An 18,073-nucleotide genomic window follows, 5' to 3' on the forward strand; every position below is an offset into this window, starting at 1 on the left:
CGTGTTAACTTTTGTTTTTGAGGTGGAGTTTGCGTAACAGAATTAACCATGTTAAAGTGAATGATTCAGTGGCATTTAGTGCATCACATGGTGTGAAACCATCAACTCTGTCGTGGTCCATAACATTTTCATCACTCCAAAAGGAAGCTCCATACCTGTTAAGTAGCTACTCCCCATCTCTACCCTCTCCCCAGCTCCTGGCAACCACCAATCTCCTTTTTATTTTAATAGATTTACCTATTCTGAATATTTCATATAAATGAAATCCTACAATATGTGACCTTTTGTGTCTAGCTTCTCATTTAACGTAATGTTTTGAGGTTCACCTATGTTGTAGCATATATCAGTACTTCATTCCTTTTTATGGCTGAGTAATATTCTGCAGTATTCCATTTTGTTTACCCATTTATCAGTTGTTGGACATTTGGGTTGTTCCCTCATTTTGGCTATGTAAATAATGCTGCTATGAACATTAATGCACAAGTTTTTGTTTCAACACAGGTTTCCAGTTCTTTTGGGTGTATAAGTAGGAATAAAATTGCTGGCTCATATAGTAATTATTTGCTTAGTTTTCTAGTAAACCACCAAAATGTTTTCCGCCAAGGCTGAGCTATTTTGCATTCCTACCAGTACGAGAATTTCATTTTCTTTCCATCCTCATCAATACTTTTTATTTTCCATATCTGTTTTAAAGCCTAGCCATCTGAGAAGGAGTTCATCTTTAAAATGCATGAATGAACCACCCCTTATTTGCAGTGAACATCTCGTTCTTTGATACCTCATCACATTGATGCTCAACATTATGAAAAATTGTAGTGAAGCTCAAAGGCACGCTGGACTGAATTGGATTCTAAATCCACAAAATCTGTGTCCAACATCATTCTGGTACATTGCCTTCTAAGAAAGGCTTGCAAGTATTAGGAGAATCCCACCTTTTCCTCTTGCCATCATTCTTTAGGATCGAAGATGAGGTCTAAAGGACTAATCTGACATTTAAAGAAATTTCTTCCTTCTAGAATATATGTGTTGCTTAAAAGTTCTTCTTTGGAGGTATCTTTTGAGAGTTGTATTGAGAATGATGAGGAAGCCACATGCAGTCTTATGGCAGAATGTTCTCATCACAACTAATTTTCTTTCAGTTTGACACATTTGTACTTTTCTCCTTTGCCTTTTCGTTTTCCTTTTTTCTTCTTTAAAGTTTAGCACCTCCTCCCAGGGAGTAGATGTACCTGCTTGCTTTTGGCCTTGGGCAGAGACTATAGCAAATGGCTCAGAACCAAACAGGGATGTAAGCAGAATATCTTGGAATACTCAGATTATTCCCACCCATCCATAGTCATCAGTCCACCATAGTTGGCCCTCATTAATAATGCTTAAAAATGTAAGTGCACTTTAATTTCCAGCCTTTGAGCGCCATCTCCATTCTTTCAGTTTCTGCCATTTTTCTACCCTTAACTAATGCTGTGATTATTTTCTGATTGTCAACATTTAGAAAGTTTTATATCATATCTGAGTTCACAAAGTAGAGTAAAAATGGACTCAGAAACACATTAACACATTTGCATACGTACATGCCTTTAATAATAACATGAAGTAGAGTGAAATGCATTGCAATCAGGAGAATTGAGTCTTTGCAAACATTTAATTATCCAGTACTGGTCATGACTAATCAGCTTGTGTTCCACTGACTCAGTTGCTTAATGCTACAACTGCTATGCTGTTTCATGATTTAGCTGAAAGCATTTTTCCTGTTCAGAGCTTGCCAGGTAATTTTAATGTTGGCTGTAAATTCTTATAATTGTTCTAGATACCCCCTATGTGTGTTTTGGAAATATCCCATTGCTATTTTCCATCATATACTTGAATAGAATCTCAAACTCTTGTTTGTCCTATTTGGTGAAAAACAAAACAAAAAAATCGTTTGGTTTTGGGGTGGTATGACCTTAGTGTGAGTAGTGTTTGTTTTTGAGAAGTGATACATTTTGAATGTGTCTGCTTTAATAAAAATTCTTTCAAGTGGTTTTAAATCACTGCATGTGTTTCATTTTATATCAAAACCCTTTTGTACAACTAAAATTTGTAATTCTAAGTGGTTCATTATTTTTTTTAATTACACTTGTGGCAGTTAATCCTAACCTGTTTTAACTTGAAGTTGTTTGTACCTTGGGTGCCGGGACATAAATTTCATTCTATTTTAATAGAGGAATAAACTGTTTCCCTTGGGTGACAGGCACATTTGAGAAGGCATTCATTTTTTCCACATCTAAACGTTACCATTAAATAAATTGACACTGTGGTGCTTTAAATGGGCATCCTTAAAGCCCCAAAGAGCCAATGTACCTTCTGGTGTACCAAAATTAGCACCCTGAAGCCTTTCCCTGGTCTTTGTAATTTTTCATAATGTTTCTTTTATTTCTCCCTTCTTGTCTACTTTGAAGCCTATAAATAAATTTCATCCTGAATATATTATCTTCTCATGTGTATTGATTTATAAATTATTCTTTATCCTCAAACAGGTAATCTCTCCCTGACCCTTGAACAGTTGTTTGGTTTTTTGGGGTTTTTTTGTTGTTCGTTTGGTTTGGTTTGTTTGTTTTGGGTTTTGGGGGGGAGGGTTCTTTTTTTGTTTATTTTTTGTTTTTTGGTCCAGGCTGAAACAGGTGGCGAATGATACAGCAACGCAAACCACATTTCAAATTTTATTGCTAGAAGAAGATCTGGCCCCCAATTCCCGTGCAGCCTCTCAGATCAGATAATTTAGTCAAGCTCTCCTCAAGTTACCTATGAAGAAACCAATTCTGGGACTTGCCCCAACAGACACACACACACACACACACACACACACACACACACACACACACACACACACACACACACACACACACACACACACACACACACACACACACACACACACACACACACACACACACACACACACACACACACACACACACACACACACACACACACACACACACACACACCCCGATCAGTAGTAGAAGGCAATTAGAACAAAGATCTCCTAGTTTCTTGCTTCTCATAATTAAGCCTTACAAGCAAAAGCACACACCTGGGATCATGGCCAAACACTTAATTTTCCTTATCTATTTTTGGCATACAGGGAGAGAAATTGTCACAAGTTTAACAATTATCTCATACCCTTAAATGCTTTGCCACTATAGCTGATTGTGGTGAGGTAAGAAGTATATCAGAGTAGCATTGCCCAACCATGTTTTACAGAATCTGATGTCACTGGATCTTCCTTGGGTTGAAAAAGAGTTCTATGGGAGATGCTGACTTACACAAAGATAAAGAGGTTTCTTTACTACAAGACTTCTTAGAGCATTTGTTATATGAATATTTGTTGTGAACAGCCAGCAGGAGGGGTAAGGAACAGCCTTCCCCACTTCTCTAAGGAACCTCATTGTTAACTTGTTCCATGTAGTGCAGTGTTTGAAACAGTGAATGGAGTATTCTGATATTCTTTTTAGTCCATCTTTTTACATGGGATCTTAGTTCCCCCACCGGGGATGGAGCCCATGCCCCCTGCAGTGGAAGTGCAGAGTCTTAACCACTGGACCACCAATGAAGTCCTTGTTAGTCCATCTTTGTGTGGCATTCCTAGTTGGCAGTACTCAAAGGCCAAATATTAAAATTTTGCGAACCAAATCAATTTTATTTACATACAAGCCATTATTTAATATCTATTTCATGTGCTCTTCTTTCTGTGCTCAGTGTTCTGAAGGTTATACATTATACTTCAAACATATCGCTGATTTTTAATGTTTCTTTTAAGCATGTTTTAGGGATAATTACAAACAGATTACCTGTTAAGTTTATAGCAGCACCCAGTGTTTATAGTGTACACCAGCTTCCAATCCAAAGCCTTGGGGGGAAAGAAGTGTGATTTAGAAACAATGTAAATAATTCCAGTACAGTTCCCAAATGACCATGTGCTCTGCCACAAAGGGAGAAATGAATTCCTAATTTTACTCACATGGTGTCAGATCATCAGTTCCAAAGGACTAATGGCATATGTTATGGACAACAGCCTTCAGGGGACTCTTTGAGTGGCCCTCACTTGCTTCCAGACACACCACCCGTCAGCCTTCCTGGCCAACCCTGGTCCTCTTCGTGAACGGTGTTTTCAACACCAAGTGCTCTCTGTCAATGGACCATACTCAACCTGCCCCCTTGGATAAGAGGAGCATCAGAATGGGTATGCCTCTTCTGTAGAGCCAGAAACTTTCTTGCTTTAAATAAAATATGTACACTTGAATTATGTGAGGCCATTGCCTGGTTCTGTGCTAGCCTAGTTCCTGGAGTTTTAATATTCATGTAGTTGGCTGCTGTCAGCAAGCCACCTGAATGAATAGTCTTTCAAGTCCTTTAAAGTGATCTCTGGGTGTTTTGTTAATCCTACTATAAGCAGTCTTTTAAGTTACTTGACTTTTTTTTTTTTTTTTTTTTTAACTGTTAAGGAAATTGCGGTTCCCCGGGTCTCACATTGAAGAAAATATAGGTATCAATAGTATTTCCCAGGGTCATGTCTTTATTGCTTCTCCTGTTCCCTCCAAGCCTTGCCCTAAAAGCCTTCACCTATAGGGAGGATGCCTTTTTCAAGGCCAGACTTTTCTTTAGCACATAGTAATTTGAGCCAAGAAGTTGGCCACGTTGTGGTTGAATGGAAGGGTAGAAATGTTTCACTGAAGAAGTGGCTACCTTTTGTGAGGCCCCTCCCCCTTGTTTTCTTTGCTTATTCAACTCAGCCATGTTTCACAATGGAAACTTGTTTTTTACCTACCTCTTTTGTTGGGGATATTTTTAAAAAAACAGGTATAGCCTGGATGTGCTATTTAAACTAATCATAACTTGGACATTTTTTTCTAGCTAGTTTGCTTTCTGTGTGATGTTTAACAATTCCGGGGGAAAAAAATTGGATTCATTGGCTTCAGTGGACATGCTCCAGCATATATTTGAACTGCTAGACCTTTCTAGGAAACTTACTGTCACTTTTGTAATAACGGTGCTATCACTAAAATGGGAGATAAAACTCTTCAGGACATCAGACACCTCTTTTACAATATATTTTTTGTTCTAGCCAGAGTTTATCTCTTCTTATACTGTAATAAAAATTCTCTGATGACCTATAAAGATTTTTGGCTGAGAATTCGTCTCTTATATTGAAAAAGACATTTTTCACCCTAATAGCCAGTGGTTCTTTCCCTTGCCATTGTTAGGTATTACTGTTTGCTGGTGAGATAAAATTTTCACTTACCTATGAGATCTCTAAAAAGTAGGAAAATCTTCCAGCCCTAAGGGATTTTGCCACAAAAACCATCTGCTTAGGTCATATATATTTCGGTACACATTTTTGAAGCTTCAATGTATGTTATGACCGATACTCTCTTACGGGGCAGGGGAGAGGGGGTTAGTGTATCACAGTGAACATCTAGATTATACCTCTTCCTGTTAATACTGTTTACCTGCTTAGAAGTAAAAGTTCAATTGAACTTTCCATAAAAGTTTGATTTTTAGCCTCACATCTTACATTGGTCCATTTATTATAGGCATGGGTCAGAAAAGAATTTACAAGATGAGGAGGAAATGCTGTGTGGTGTAAGATACTAATGTTTTAAAATGATGATACTTCAAAATCAAAAGTTACAGAGGCAAATCAGGTCTTTGGAGAAGAATAACACAAAAGATGTCAAATGGCTTAATAATAGAGGCCAGGCCACCAGAGTGCTACTTCAAAGTCTTAAAGGAGCAGACCAAGTCTTCTAGCACTTCCCTTGGACGTACACAAACTTGCCAGCCCCAACTGGCTGTCTTCCCAAGTTCTGGGAAACTTTACAAGAATCACAGGGGTTGGTACAAGTAGCGTGAGAATCTGCAGCGTTTTCTCTGTGATTTCGCTGCCATTGTGTGAGCAAATTTTCGTGTGTCAGTATGGAGAGGGTCCCATCTTTCCCTCCTGCCTCTGAGGTTTGTGATCTGTATTTTATTCTGTTCTTTTTTTCAGCCAGGTTGGGCTTTGAGGTCCTGGGGCCTTCTTTATACTTGCTTTCTATTTGCATGTGTATTTTTATCCATTTCCTGAGGGCTGTGGTGAATGCGTGGCTGGCATGTCAGTCAGCCTCACTGTTGCTCCTATCCTTAGTAGTTATGTATCTCCCTATTTAGATTTTTAAAGTCTGGTAAGTGTTGGGAATGCAAGGTGGTGTGTAGATATGGGTAGTGAAAGTGAAAAGTAACTTCTGAGGCCTTGTAGACGTGTTCAGTTCATCTCCAGTTAAGTTTGCCTTAGGAGAGAGACTTTTACCAAGTAAAGTGGAGTTCCTGAGCCCCAGTCTGAATTTTGAGAGTCTGAGATTACTTTCTATAAATGGAAGAATCTCTGAATCATTTAAAAAAATGATTCCTGTTAGACTCTTGAATCACTAAATGCTTACAGCATTTTTGATCTGTCTACCCTCTATTAGCCATCCTGTGAGAAAGCTGCATTTCTTCTTTAGAGCCACATTTCTGTAGCCCTGAGGTCCTTGGGGGTGATGGCATGGTGGGGAGGGGGGTCACAGTGGGAACACTTAGAATTGATGGTTCCTGGTGAAATTAAACTGCTCAGCGGATCACATTTAGATAATGATAGCCTCACTCGGAGCTTCCAAACATGGCATCGTTCTTATCCAAGTCCTCATGGTCACTGCTTTTTCCTCAGCATTGTGCTTGCTGATTTAGGTGTTTTTTGTGGTGCTTAATATCCATTTCCTATAGGAGTTTCTATTCAATTAAATGTGCTGCCATCGGGTAATGCCTGCCTAGAGACCATCTTCGTGTCTAGGGATGTACTTTGGATATTCAGTTGTGTTTTGATCAGGTGTTTGAGAGTTTCGGTTAATATAACCGTAATTAAGCTTTAAAGGCAAGAAGACAAAATGCCCTGGCTCGGTCTTGCTTCACTACCTCTAGTAAAGGAGAGACAGCTTAATCACTAAAGAAGATGCAGGAAAAGCAAAGTCAGAAAAGTACAGTTTTTAAGGCTCGTTTTAGAGTTATGACTGTAAATTACACATGAAGATTATTCTTCTTGGCTTGTTATAATGGGATAGGCTTAGAAACCTCAGCAATTTGACCACTGAATACATTATGGCAATTTTAACCAGGAAGCTTAATACACCGGAAATGTTGCCTGGCACTGTAGTGCTCTCCTCTCTGCACCCCGCCTTCCAACCTTAGTACAGAAATGCTGAAATTTTGATGAAATGCTCTTTCTTTCAATTTTGAGTTCTTTTGGCCTTTTAAAGACTGATTATAATGTTCAAAAATACTAGTGCTTCAGAGGAGAAAATAGCTTTGGGGCTGGGATGTGGAGAACAGTTTTAAATCATTGCCAAGTGTTCAGATTATTAATAAGGATTTTTTGTTCATTTTTGAGCAAATATAGTCCCTCAGTATCTGCAGGGGATTGATTTCAGGACGCTCTGCAGATGTTTGAGTCCTATAAAATGGCATAGCATTTGCATATAACCTATGCACATCCTCCATATACTTCTCTAAATTACTTATAATACCTAGTATACATCTATTAGGTATACATCTAGAGATGTATACCTAATATACATCTCTAAATTACTTATAATACCTAGTATAATGTAAATGCTATGTAAGTAGTTTTTAGGTGCACGACAAATTCAAGTTTTGCTTTTTGGAATTTCTGGATCTCCCCCCACCCCCAAAATATTTTTGATCTGAAGTTGCTTGAATCCACAGATGTGGAAGAGCTCTCCACCGATAAGGGAGAGCTGTCCTCTTACTTCCTTAGTAACTCACAAAGAGCAGTCTGATGATTAATAAAAGTAATGTAGTGATCATTGGAGATGACATTGATGATTATTTGCTGATAACCCGAGTAGCTTTGCATGTTTTCAGGGCCTGTAATTTTCATTATCATTGATCTGAATAATTGATGGGTATTAGCCACATGCAAAATGAATATTGAAGGAGAATCTCATTTTGTGAGCAGCTTAAAATGGTCAGAGGGGTTGCTATTTGATGGTTATTTGTATATTTTTATCCTTTGAAAAGCCAATTATTTAAACTATTTTAATTAAAAAGTGTAGGATTGTGGCTGGTGTACTAAAAACTTGTAGGATGTTAGTTAAGGTCAATCATTAATTCAAAGAGAGAGGTTCCGTAGCAGTCATTCTCAGCCCTGGCTACAAATCAGAATTGTCACCTGGGGAGCTTTGAGAAAAATTAAATTAAATATTAAATAAAAGACCCAGCCATTGGTATTATGTTTAAAGACAACGTGTGACCAGACTTAAGAACCACTGATCTATGACTAAGTGATAAATTTAAGTCTGCCAACACCTGGAATGGATGGAGAGGTGAGCTCTGTTTCAGAACCTGTGCCAGCTTTCATAATGACAGTCTTGTATTAAGGTCTTAATCTTCCCTCAGTTCTTTTTGAGTCACTGGTCTAGAGGCAATCAAGAAATGAATTATAATTCCAGCAGCTTTCTTTGTTTATGACTAGCGAAAGCATAGGATTTTAAGATGGTACTAGTTGACCATTCTGTTTAATTCTTATGATGCATAGAAGCTTTTACTTTCTATTAAAATGTTTTTATGTGTCATACATTTTCCTTATAATACTGTAAAATCCTTATTGTCCTGACTACCGTACCACTTATGAAATGTGATGCTGGGCAAGCTGCAAAAACTCTCTGTGCTTCCACTTTGGCTGCTGTTTATTTTTTTCTTTGCTGTTATCTGGGGCATGGGTATAATAAGAGTATCTACCTCATAGGGTAGCTGTAAGGATGTCTTGAGATACTGTGTATTAACCACTTAGAACACAAAATCAGTTCTCAGTAAATGTTAGCTGACATTATCGATGATTTTATTTCCCATTGGACCTAGCAAACTATCCATAAATGGTTCCTAAATAACTTAATGAGTTATCAAATCTATGCTGTGACTCTTGTGTAAATAAACTACTTCTTAGAAAGTTTCTCGAAAAATATATTGCCTCAGATTAGCAGATGCAAACTATTATATACAGAATGGATAAACAACAAGGTCCTACTGTATAGTACAGGCAACTATATTCAATATCCTCTGATAAGCCATAATGGAAAAGAATATGAGAAAGAATGTATATATGTGCATAACTGAATCACTTTGCTGTACAGCAGAAATTAACACAACATTGTAAATCAACTATACTTCAGTAAAGTAAATTAAGAAAAAAAAGATGGTACTAGTTGAATAACAGTACCATTTTACTCTGGTTTTTATTGAGAGACTATGTTTTGGTATAAATTACTTTTTAAAAAAACAATATTCAGTTTATAGTATGGAGGTATAATTCAAGAGTACAAAAGGGTGATTTTTATCATGAAGAAGACAATTAAATTGATTTCTCTGTTAATTCATTTTGCTATAAATACACTTTTATTTTTCCACCCTTTTAATTGTAGTGTATGCTGTATCATTAAAATAGAATTGTTGCTAGCACATTTCAGTTTTAATAAATGCTGTTCCTAAGAACATTTGCATGGGAAGCACTTCAACACAGGATGGACTCCTAATGAATTAAAATTCATTATGAGGTGGCAGGAATCATACACTCCCACTCCAGACTACACTGTGTGCCATCCAAGTGGGAATTTTGTTTTTTTTAATAATTCGAACTTGGAGTTCCTCTCCCTTGGCTAAGGCACCTACATTATTCAAAATCACAGGAACTAAAACCACTGTTCTAACACTCTGCATTGGCAGCAAGTGTAAAATTACAGTGAATTTACACATGTGTTCAGCTTTGCCATTTTTATGTGAACCAAACAACGTTATATGGTTGCAGCAAATTCTACCAGAAATTGCGGGCTCATCAGATTTTTAGACCAAAACAGGCATTGAAAAGTCATCTATTTCACCCCACCCCACCCCCAGTCCTCAGGCAGCTCCAAACCCAAACCCACCTGAGCTGAGGAGACTTTGCCCTTTTCTGAAAAATCCTCAGGAGTGGACATTTTACAAGTTCTCTTGGGTTCCTATTTCCACATCTAACAATGATCACTGCTGAGATCTCCCATCCCCCTCTCCCCGCTCCCCAAACCTGCACAGCAATTTCAATCCATTTTCTCCAGTTTAATGGAGATAGAGGTCACTTAAGCCTTACTTGAAAGACATCAGAGGTAATATGTGGGGGAAAGTCTTAGTAAAACTGTAAATGCTATGCAAATGCACAGAATTCATAAAAATATCATGTGCCTGAAAAATTGCTTTATGCTTGTTCCTTCCTTTTGTTCTTTGGAATGTTGTTATCTGCCACAGAAGAAAGTTGAAGACAATTCAGAATTGGGGAAGTGCTAGTTCAGTTGGGTTTTAAGTGGCCACTGTTAACTGAGGAGAACTATATTGGCAGTGCAGGAAACATCCTGCTTCGCTGATCTTCTACCTCTTTTCCTCTTCCCTGTTTTCATTTGTTGAATGATCTGAGAACTGGCATGAAAGGTAGCTCTTCCTTATTTACTCCACAGCCACTTCTTGCTTGTGTGGAAAACTAAACAACCATGTGAATATTAAATTAAAGGATTTAAATTGTAGTGTGTATATGGACTTGACAATTTCTGTACTTCAGATTGGTACATAATAGGTTCAGGTCTGTTGTAGAGAGACTACATTGGTACCGTAACTTGCAACAGAAAACTAGGGTAGGGGAAGCAAAATAAAGTATACTTTTAAGCAGGTGTATTCACTTTCAGTTTACTTTTTGCAAAAAGGATATTATGGAAAATTTAGTGCTCTTATTAGTAAGCTGCGTCAGACCATGTATATTACAGTTGCAAACAAAGTCAGTCCCTGAATCAAAATGTATATAGTTACCATTCTGGTAAAGGTATTGTTTACTGGTTTCCAGGAACTGTTTGAAAATTTACCTGTTAATCACTGACCCTTAGCACGCGGAGGACCTGGTACAATCAGCTGTTCTAATGCCCTGTCTTGGGGCAGGCAGGTAAATAGCTAAGTTGTCCAGCATTGATAACTTACTTTTTCCAGGTTGCCATAGATTGAATGCTCCCTTAGTGCATGCCAGGGTGGATTTCCAGAAGTTATCCTTTATATATAGGCTAAATCTCTCCTACTTCAATTTATCTCAGTTAATTTTCTATTGATTCCCTATGGATTTTGGAGGCAATACCCCACTAAATAATTATTTAATAAGCTTAAAATGAAAATGGTGAGGCAAGAGGTCTTATCTGTATTTTAGGGTAATTCTTGTTCTTTTAATCTGAAAAATTATTTTCCCTATATCTATGTGAGGTACAAAAATTCAGACTGGAATACATCCAAGCATAGACATTTGGAGAACTTTGCAACCTCTAAGTAGTCTTGCTTAAAATGATTATTTTGGGAGTAGAGAGTTATGTCTTTGACCTTTAAATAGATAATTGAAGGGAAATCTTTGTGGCTACATACTTTAAAACATTTTAGGTTGGAAATTATAGTTATCTTTTTTTAAAAAAATAATGGAAATATGTAAGTGGATATTGGTTTTTATCATACTTTTTACTTAAAAAAATGGTTGTCTCAAACATAAAATAGTACCATCAAAAGAGACTATCCCAGATTTATATAAGAAGGTATATTATCCTGATTTAAAATAAGGAAAGTGAAGCCTCAGTGAAATAAAAGGGTGAGGTAAAAAATGGAGCTCAACCTTGCGACTTCTAGATTCAATGAACCTCTTTTTTAAAAATATAAAAGGGGCATTAGAGCTGTATTGTGTGAAATGGGACCTTTTTTTTTTTTTTTTTTTTTTTGCGGTACGCAGGCCTCTCACTGCTGTGGCCTCTCCCGTTGCGGAGCACAGGCTCCGGACGCGCAGGCTCAGCGGCCATGGCTCACGGGCCCAGCCGCTGTACGGCATGCGGGATCCTCCCGAACCGGGGCACGAACCCGTGTCCCCTGCATCGGCAGGTGGACTCTCAACCACTGCGCCACCAGGGAAGCCCTGAAATGGGACTTTTTGACAGTAGGCTCTGAGAGATCACAAAAGAATGTCTTTCCTTGTAAAGCCAAACAATTACAACTTTTCTTTGTAGAAATAGTTGATCATTCCATTAAGAGAGGCAGCCATTCTATTCAATATATTCCTGTGTATTTATAAGCAATTATTTTGTGTTTAGAGCATTCTGCTGTCTAGTAAGGAAATTGACAAAGGTTGTCCTCAATAGTTGTTGTATAATAAAATAAATATTCCCAATCTGACCTTTCCTAAGTTAGTATGTTGCTGTGATAGTGATGGTTGAGACTGTGTGGATGAAAGAAAAATGATTGGCAGTAAAAATACTGTTTCTCTAGGATACTTACTTCAATTTAAACATTTAGAATTGCAATGTTGGCCTCAGAGCAGTTGGCTCAAACAAAACTTTTACTAATAATCTTCACTAAGTCAGCAACTAAGAGCTTAGTGGAGTTTGAATTTCCTAACAAGGTTTTCTCCTCTCCCCCTACTACTCTCTCTCTCTAGACAATAGCCAAACATGTTAAGACAAGAATTCTGAGCTTGGTAGAAGCATGGAGAAATGTGATGAAAAACTGACTTTTCCTCTTTCTCTTGGTCAGTGTGCTGGAGAAGAGAAACGAGTTGGTACACGCACAGTATTTGTTGGCAATCATCCAGTTTCAGAAACAGAAGCATACATTGCACAAAAATTTTGTGATAATAGAATAGTCTCATCTAAGGTAAGTTGTTTTTTAACTCAATAGATGTTCATATAGTGAGCCAGATAAAACTTATTTTTATATTTGCTGGAAGCTGGTACATTTATATATGTATACCTGGATGTGCACTTATACCAATCATAGACGAACTGTGGTAATTATTCCACCAAAAGGCAGTTTTTTTAAAAGCATCACTTTGTCTTGTTACAGCTGAAAGATCATTTACTTGCCCTCCACTATGATTCACATTGCCTGTTGATTATATGTATGACTTTAAGTCTTGAAGTGTGCTAAACGTGGAATTATTTACTTGCCCAGAGCTTTCTGAATTGCCCTTAAGTGGACGGACTGGGTTGTAAATAATTTACATTCTTCTGGAGGGTGTTATCTTAGAATGACATTTGTGTCTCTTTCTATTCCATTGCAGAGCTTCTCAAGTACACTCCTGGGTCCTAATGGGTACATTCTGTTCTGTACACTGCTTAAACAGTTAAGGGTTCAGTCACTGTAGCTGTATTACCATTTGAATAATCATCTTACTTTAGCACTGTGTAATACTAAAAGGAGTGGCCTGAAAGTCTGAAGACCTGTTTAAATCCTGGCCTGATCATTTACTAGCTGTGCGACTTTGGCCAAATTAATCTCTCAGTCTGAATGTCCTCATTAGTGAAATAGAGCTTATGTGATAGCGTTCTTTGCAGATCCTAGTATCCAGTAGTCATCATTCTACAAGTGTTAGTTTGCTTATCTTTACCTTTGACTGACTAGGTTAGGTGCTAGGTGCTAGATTGCTGGTCCACTGCTGTCTCTTATAGCATGGCACAGGTCTTGATAATTTTCCTCACTTCCTAATGTAAGGTAGATCTCACATGTTGCTGACGGTTGGTTCACTGAATGTTGGCAAACACTGAGGACCTGAAACACAAAATTATGCCCTTCCTTTGCAAACTTAACATTTTGGTTTTCAAATGTACATGTGATTTCTCTTTGGGTAGTGATATAATACAGACACGGGGAGGGGGAAGGGTAAACTGGGACGAAGTGAGAGAGTGGCATGGGCATATATACACTACCAAATGTAAAATAGATAGCTAGTAGGAAGCATCTGCATAGCACAGGGAGATCAGCTAGGTGCTTTGTGACCACCTAGAGGGGTGGGTTAGGGAGGGTAGAAGGGAGACGCAAGAGGGAGGGGATATGGGGATATATGTATACGTATAGCTGATTCACTTTGTTATACAGCAGAAACTAACACACCATTGTAAAAAATTATACTCCAATAAAGACGTTAACAAAATACAGACAGATTATGCTTAGCTGGGAGAGTAACATGTAAAATGCGGACAGAATGAATGAAAACTATATTGCCTAATGAGCAGATCTATTGGGCTATAGAACACTCTGAGTGTATTTGGATAAAATGTCTGTTTCCTGTTAATCTTTAACCTTATGGCAGAAATTTATCCTCAGCTAGAAGTTTCCATACCTGTGCCCAAGATAGTGAATAGTTCTTTCACTGAAAATTGTGACTCACCCTATAGTATTCAAGAAAACAATCAATAGTAGTCCTTTGGCTCAGAATCATAGACTTATAGAACTGAAACATCATAGGAGATCCTCTTGTTCAACTCGCTGATTTTACAGATGGAGAAAGCCAACCCACAGAAATTAAGTTAGTGACATGGTCACGAAGCAGAGTTAGTGATAAAGCCAGGGTCAAAACTGCTTTATAAGGTCTAGTGGCTCTGAATAAAGAGCTGTTTTCACATCGTTTTGCAATTTGGGCTCCTCCCACAGTTTTCTCTCTCCTTTTGTATCAAGTGAAATATAAAATACTTTCTAGGGGATTATTGTTTCCTATAGTGTTTTATGGGGAAGATGGTAAAGTGACACACCGATAGTAAAGTGACTTTTCACTGAACCTAGTGATAATTGATTTGTTTTAATATACCATGAATTTTTACATATTAAAAGAACGTAGAAGACTCAGTTAATTCTCAACTCTTTTTGTTTAATAGAATATTTAATGGAATAGAATATTTTTCATATTTTGTTTAACTTCAGTTTTGCCAATACGCAAAACAATGCAATAGGATATTTTTTTAAATAGTTGGGAATTCATGGGCAAATATAAATTATTTCTAAACAGATCTGCATATACAGTATATATGTATGTGTTTTAGAAACCAGAATAAAGAAGTGAACATTTCTACATTGATTGACTAACACATCTCTTTTTTCTCTGTAAATATTTTATATTTACAGTTTGTCTAGTTAACTGCTCATTAACTGATCTATTTTTCATAACAGATCTAGAGCAGAAAAAGAGGAATTGACAGTATACTAACTTCACAAAAAGAATGAAATTTTAGTACAATGAATAGTTACAAGAAAACAGCGTATAGTGTAGTGGTAAAGAGCTTCACCCTTACAGACAGAAGACCTGGGTTTGAAGTTAAAGTGAGTCATATAACCTTCCTGTGTCCCAATTTTCTTATCTGTAAAATGTGGGTATTAACTACTTAGCTCATAGGATTGTGATTAGACTGAAGTAAAGTAATCCACAGAAAGCATTTAAGCACTGTGCTTGGCGTGATGTAGTAACAACTCAGTAGATGGTAGCTGCTATTGTTATTTATGTTTCTGTGATTATTATTATTATTACTGCAGTCCTGAGCAGTACTATTGATTTCCTCAGTCTCCTGTGTTCAAATGAGTGGAGTGATCTCTCTTGAAAAGAGGCCTTCAGTCTGGAGAGAAAAAGAGTTTCATAATTTGACTTTCTCTTCCTCACATTGCCTTTTGGCTGATTGTATTTGCACCAGAATCTTTTAATTGAGGAAATGTGTAATTTATAGAATATGTTAGCTGCCTTCCAACTATGTAGCAAGTGTTGATTTCCTTTCTAAACCATTCAGTAATAAAAATAACTTTCTCTTAATTGGGTGCTTTTTGTTTGTTTGTCTACAAATGACATCAGTAATGTAATATCATTGGGAATAAGTCCTGTTAATACAAGAAACACTGAAGATAAACACTTTGATAAAAATTTGTTTTAATTTACTTATAAAATGAGTGTCCTTTTCTTCTTTTGGAAACACAAACACTTTCTTTAGAAAAACTTGCTCTCTTTGGCCTTCCTACTTTAGAACACTCTGCAGGGACTTTGGGAATCATCAGAATTTTATGGCTGGTACAAAACTTGGAAATCCCCTTCTGTAGCAAAAGGAGCTAGATCTTTAAGATCTTTAGCTTCCGTCACATTTCTCTGTTCTACATTTTTTTTTCCTTTAAAAATCCTGAGCCTCATCTTGAAGGCCCCTTCAGTGCGATAAGAATCAGGGAGCTCCACCTGACTCTTTGAAGCTATGCCCAAGGTTAAACTTACTCCTATGTGAAAGAATGTCTTAAAGTTTCAAGCCTAAAATTACACTAGCATTTTCCCTCATTTTAAAAGTCAGAACCTTCAGTAGAATTTATTAGACATGTCTTTGCATCTTATCGAACTCCCTGAAGGTGACTTTTTAGCTAAAATCCTAATGCAGTACTGTCTTGGTAACTCCTTTTGCTGTTCTAAATTTATGGTAGAAAGAGTGATACTTTAAAAATGAGAAAGTTCTGCTTGACATTGGTAATGAAAATGGAAGTAGACTGCTGTGATGCTCAAAATTGAATTTAATGCCTACATCAAGGAGAGTTGATAATAAAGTGGATACAGTCATTTAGCAAAGTGAACAGTTATTCAAGCTACAGCTCTGCTTATTTACAACCGGGTGCTTATTTACAACTAATCTTCAAGTTTAGTGATTTTGTTCCATCACATCCAAATCCCAGTAGTTAGAAAAGTCAGTGCTCCTTCTGCTAGCCCCTTCGCAACTGGTTGTTAACTTTGTTCTTTTCAATAGTTACTACTTCGTTTTTTAGCTGCTCCCCTGTTTTCTCGTGATACACAGAAATATTAGAACAAGTTATTTGGAGCTTTAGCTTCCACATCAGCATTTTTAAGGCTAAATTGGAAAATGTTTGGACTTTGGGTACAAACAAGTAATGTTCTAAGGCCTCCTTTGGTTTAAATTTTTCAATTTAATAGACTTTCAAAACTGAGGTTCATTTCCTACTCCCTCCTTTAAATTAGGAAAGTTATTTATCAAAGTTATATGGTTTTGATTTTAAATTAAATTAGGTGATAGATGTACGAGGGGGTGACCCACAGTTTTTTCACATCAGAGGCCACATTTGTGTACCAATTATTTAATTCACTATAGAGAAGATGAAAAATGCATTGCATATACTTGGAAAGCTGGCATTTTTCTGGAGAAACTTTTAAAACATGTTCTGAATGTCACGGTTGCTTTTTAAGTTTATGGTTGCACATTAAGATAGTATAGAAATCCACTTACTGACTTCTCTGAGCAAGAACTGACTTATGACCCAAAAAAATCTCCATTTTCATCATTGTGTATGAAACAAATGCTGTAAACATATTATTCCTGTGAGTTAACATTGTTTTTGGTTTGTAGCAACTGACTAAGTCTGAGAGTCCACTTTTTAGGTAAACAAGGCAATTTGAATAACTTGGTATTAATGTGGCTTTAATTCAATTTCAGTTTTAATTAGAAAACTCTTTTCTTAGTCTACATCTAGACTAAAGTTCATTCTTTATCTCACAAACAGTGGGAAATAAATGAAGCTTTTAGGCAGGGAGAGGTCATGTGAACAGAACCACATTTTGAAAAGGTCATTCTCATTGCTTTGTGGAAAATGGAATGGAAGGGAACAAAAGTGGAGGCAAGGAGTCCATTTAGGAGGCCAGTGCAGTAATCCAGGTAAGAGATGATGGCTTGGACAGCGGTGGTAGCAAATACGGAAAGATGTCCCAGAGATATACAGGAAGCAAAAATGGCAGGACTGGTAAGGAATTTCTTGTAACCGGTGGTTAAAGGTGTCTTCCAAGTATCTGAATAACATGGCTAAGTGGATGTTCTTTTCATTCACTGAAATAGGACATCCTGAAAGAGAACTAGATTTGAGGGACAGAGAGAGCATCATGGATTCAATCTCCTTTTACATGGCTCTGCGCCTTCTTGCACTGGGTTCTTTACCACATAAACTCCCTCTAATCTTTCAAGGCTCAGTTCAGAAGTCACCTGCTCTTTGAAGCCTTCTCAAGCTTCTCTTGGGTAGGAAAAAAATCACAACTTCTACTGTATCCCCATAGCATTTTGCTCATGCTAGTTTTATGACATTTACCACATTAAATTGAGTGAATACATGATTGTCTTTTTGGCTATAACATAAATTCCTTCTGGGTAGAAAAGCCATATCTTGATCT

At 37.2% G+C, this 18,073-nt stretch overlaps 1 protein-coding gene across 11 annotated transcripts in view; it reads left to right on the forward strand.

Annotated features, from left to right (window-relative positions):
- Positions 1-18,073, forward strand: part of ATP11C (ATPase phospholipid transporting 11C (ATP11C blood group)) — a 167,516-nt gene that overhangs the window by 60,872 nt on the left and 88,571 nt on the right. For 10 of the 11 annotated variants that reach the window (XM_073799385.1, XM_073799386.1, XM_033849253.2 and 7 more), the window contains one exon: positions 12,643-12,762. The exons of the other annotated variant lie outside the window; for it this stretch is intronic. In XM_073799385.1, coding sequence (XP_073655486.1) covers positions 12,643-12,762 — 120 coding nt within the window. The remainder of the gene's footprint in view (positions 1-12,642; positions 12,763-18,073) is intronic. 11 annotated transcript variants of the gene reach the window in all.

Source organism: Tursiops truncatus, chromosome X (genome assembly GCF_011762595.2).
Source record: "Tursiops truncatus isolate mTurTru1 chromosome X, mTurTru1.mat.Y, whole genome shotgun sequence".
NCBI lineage: Eukaryota > Metazoa > Chordata > Mammalia > Artiodactyla > Delphinidae > Tursiops > Tursiops truncatus.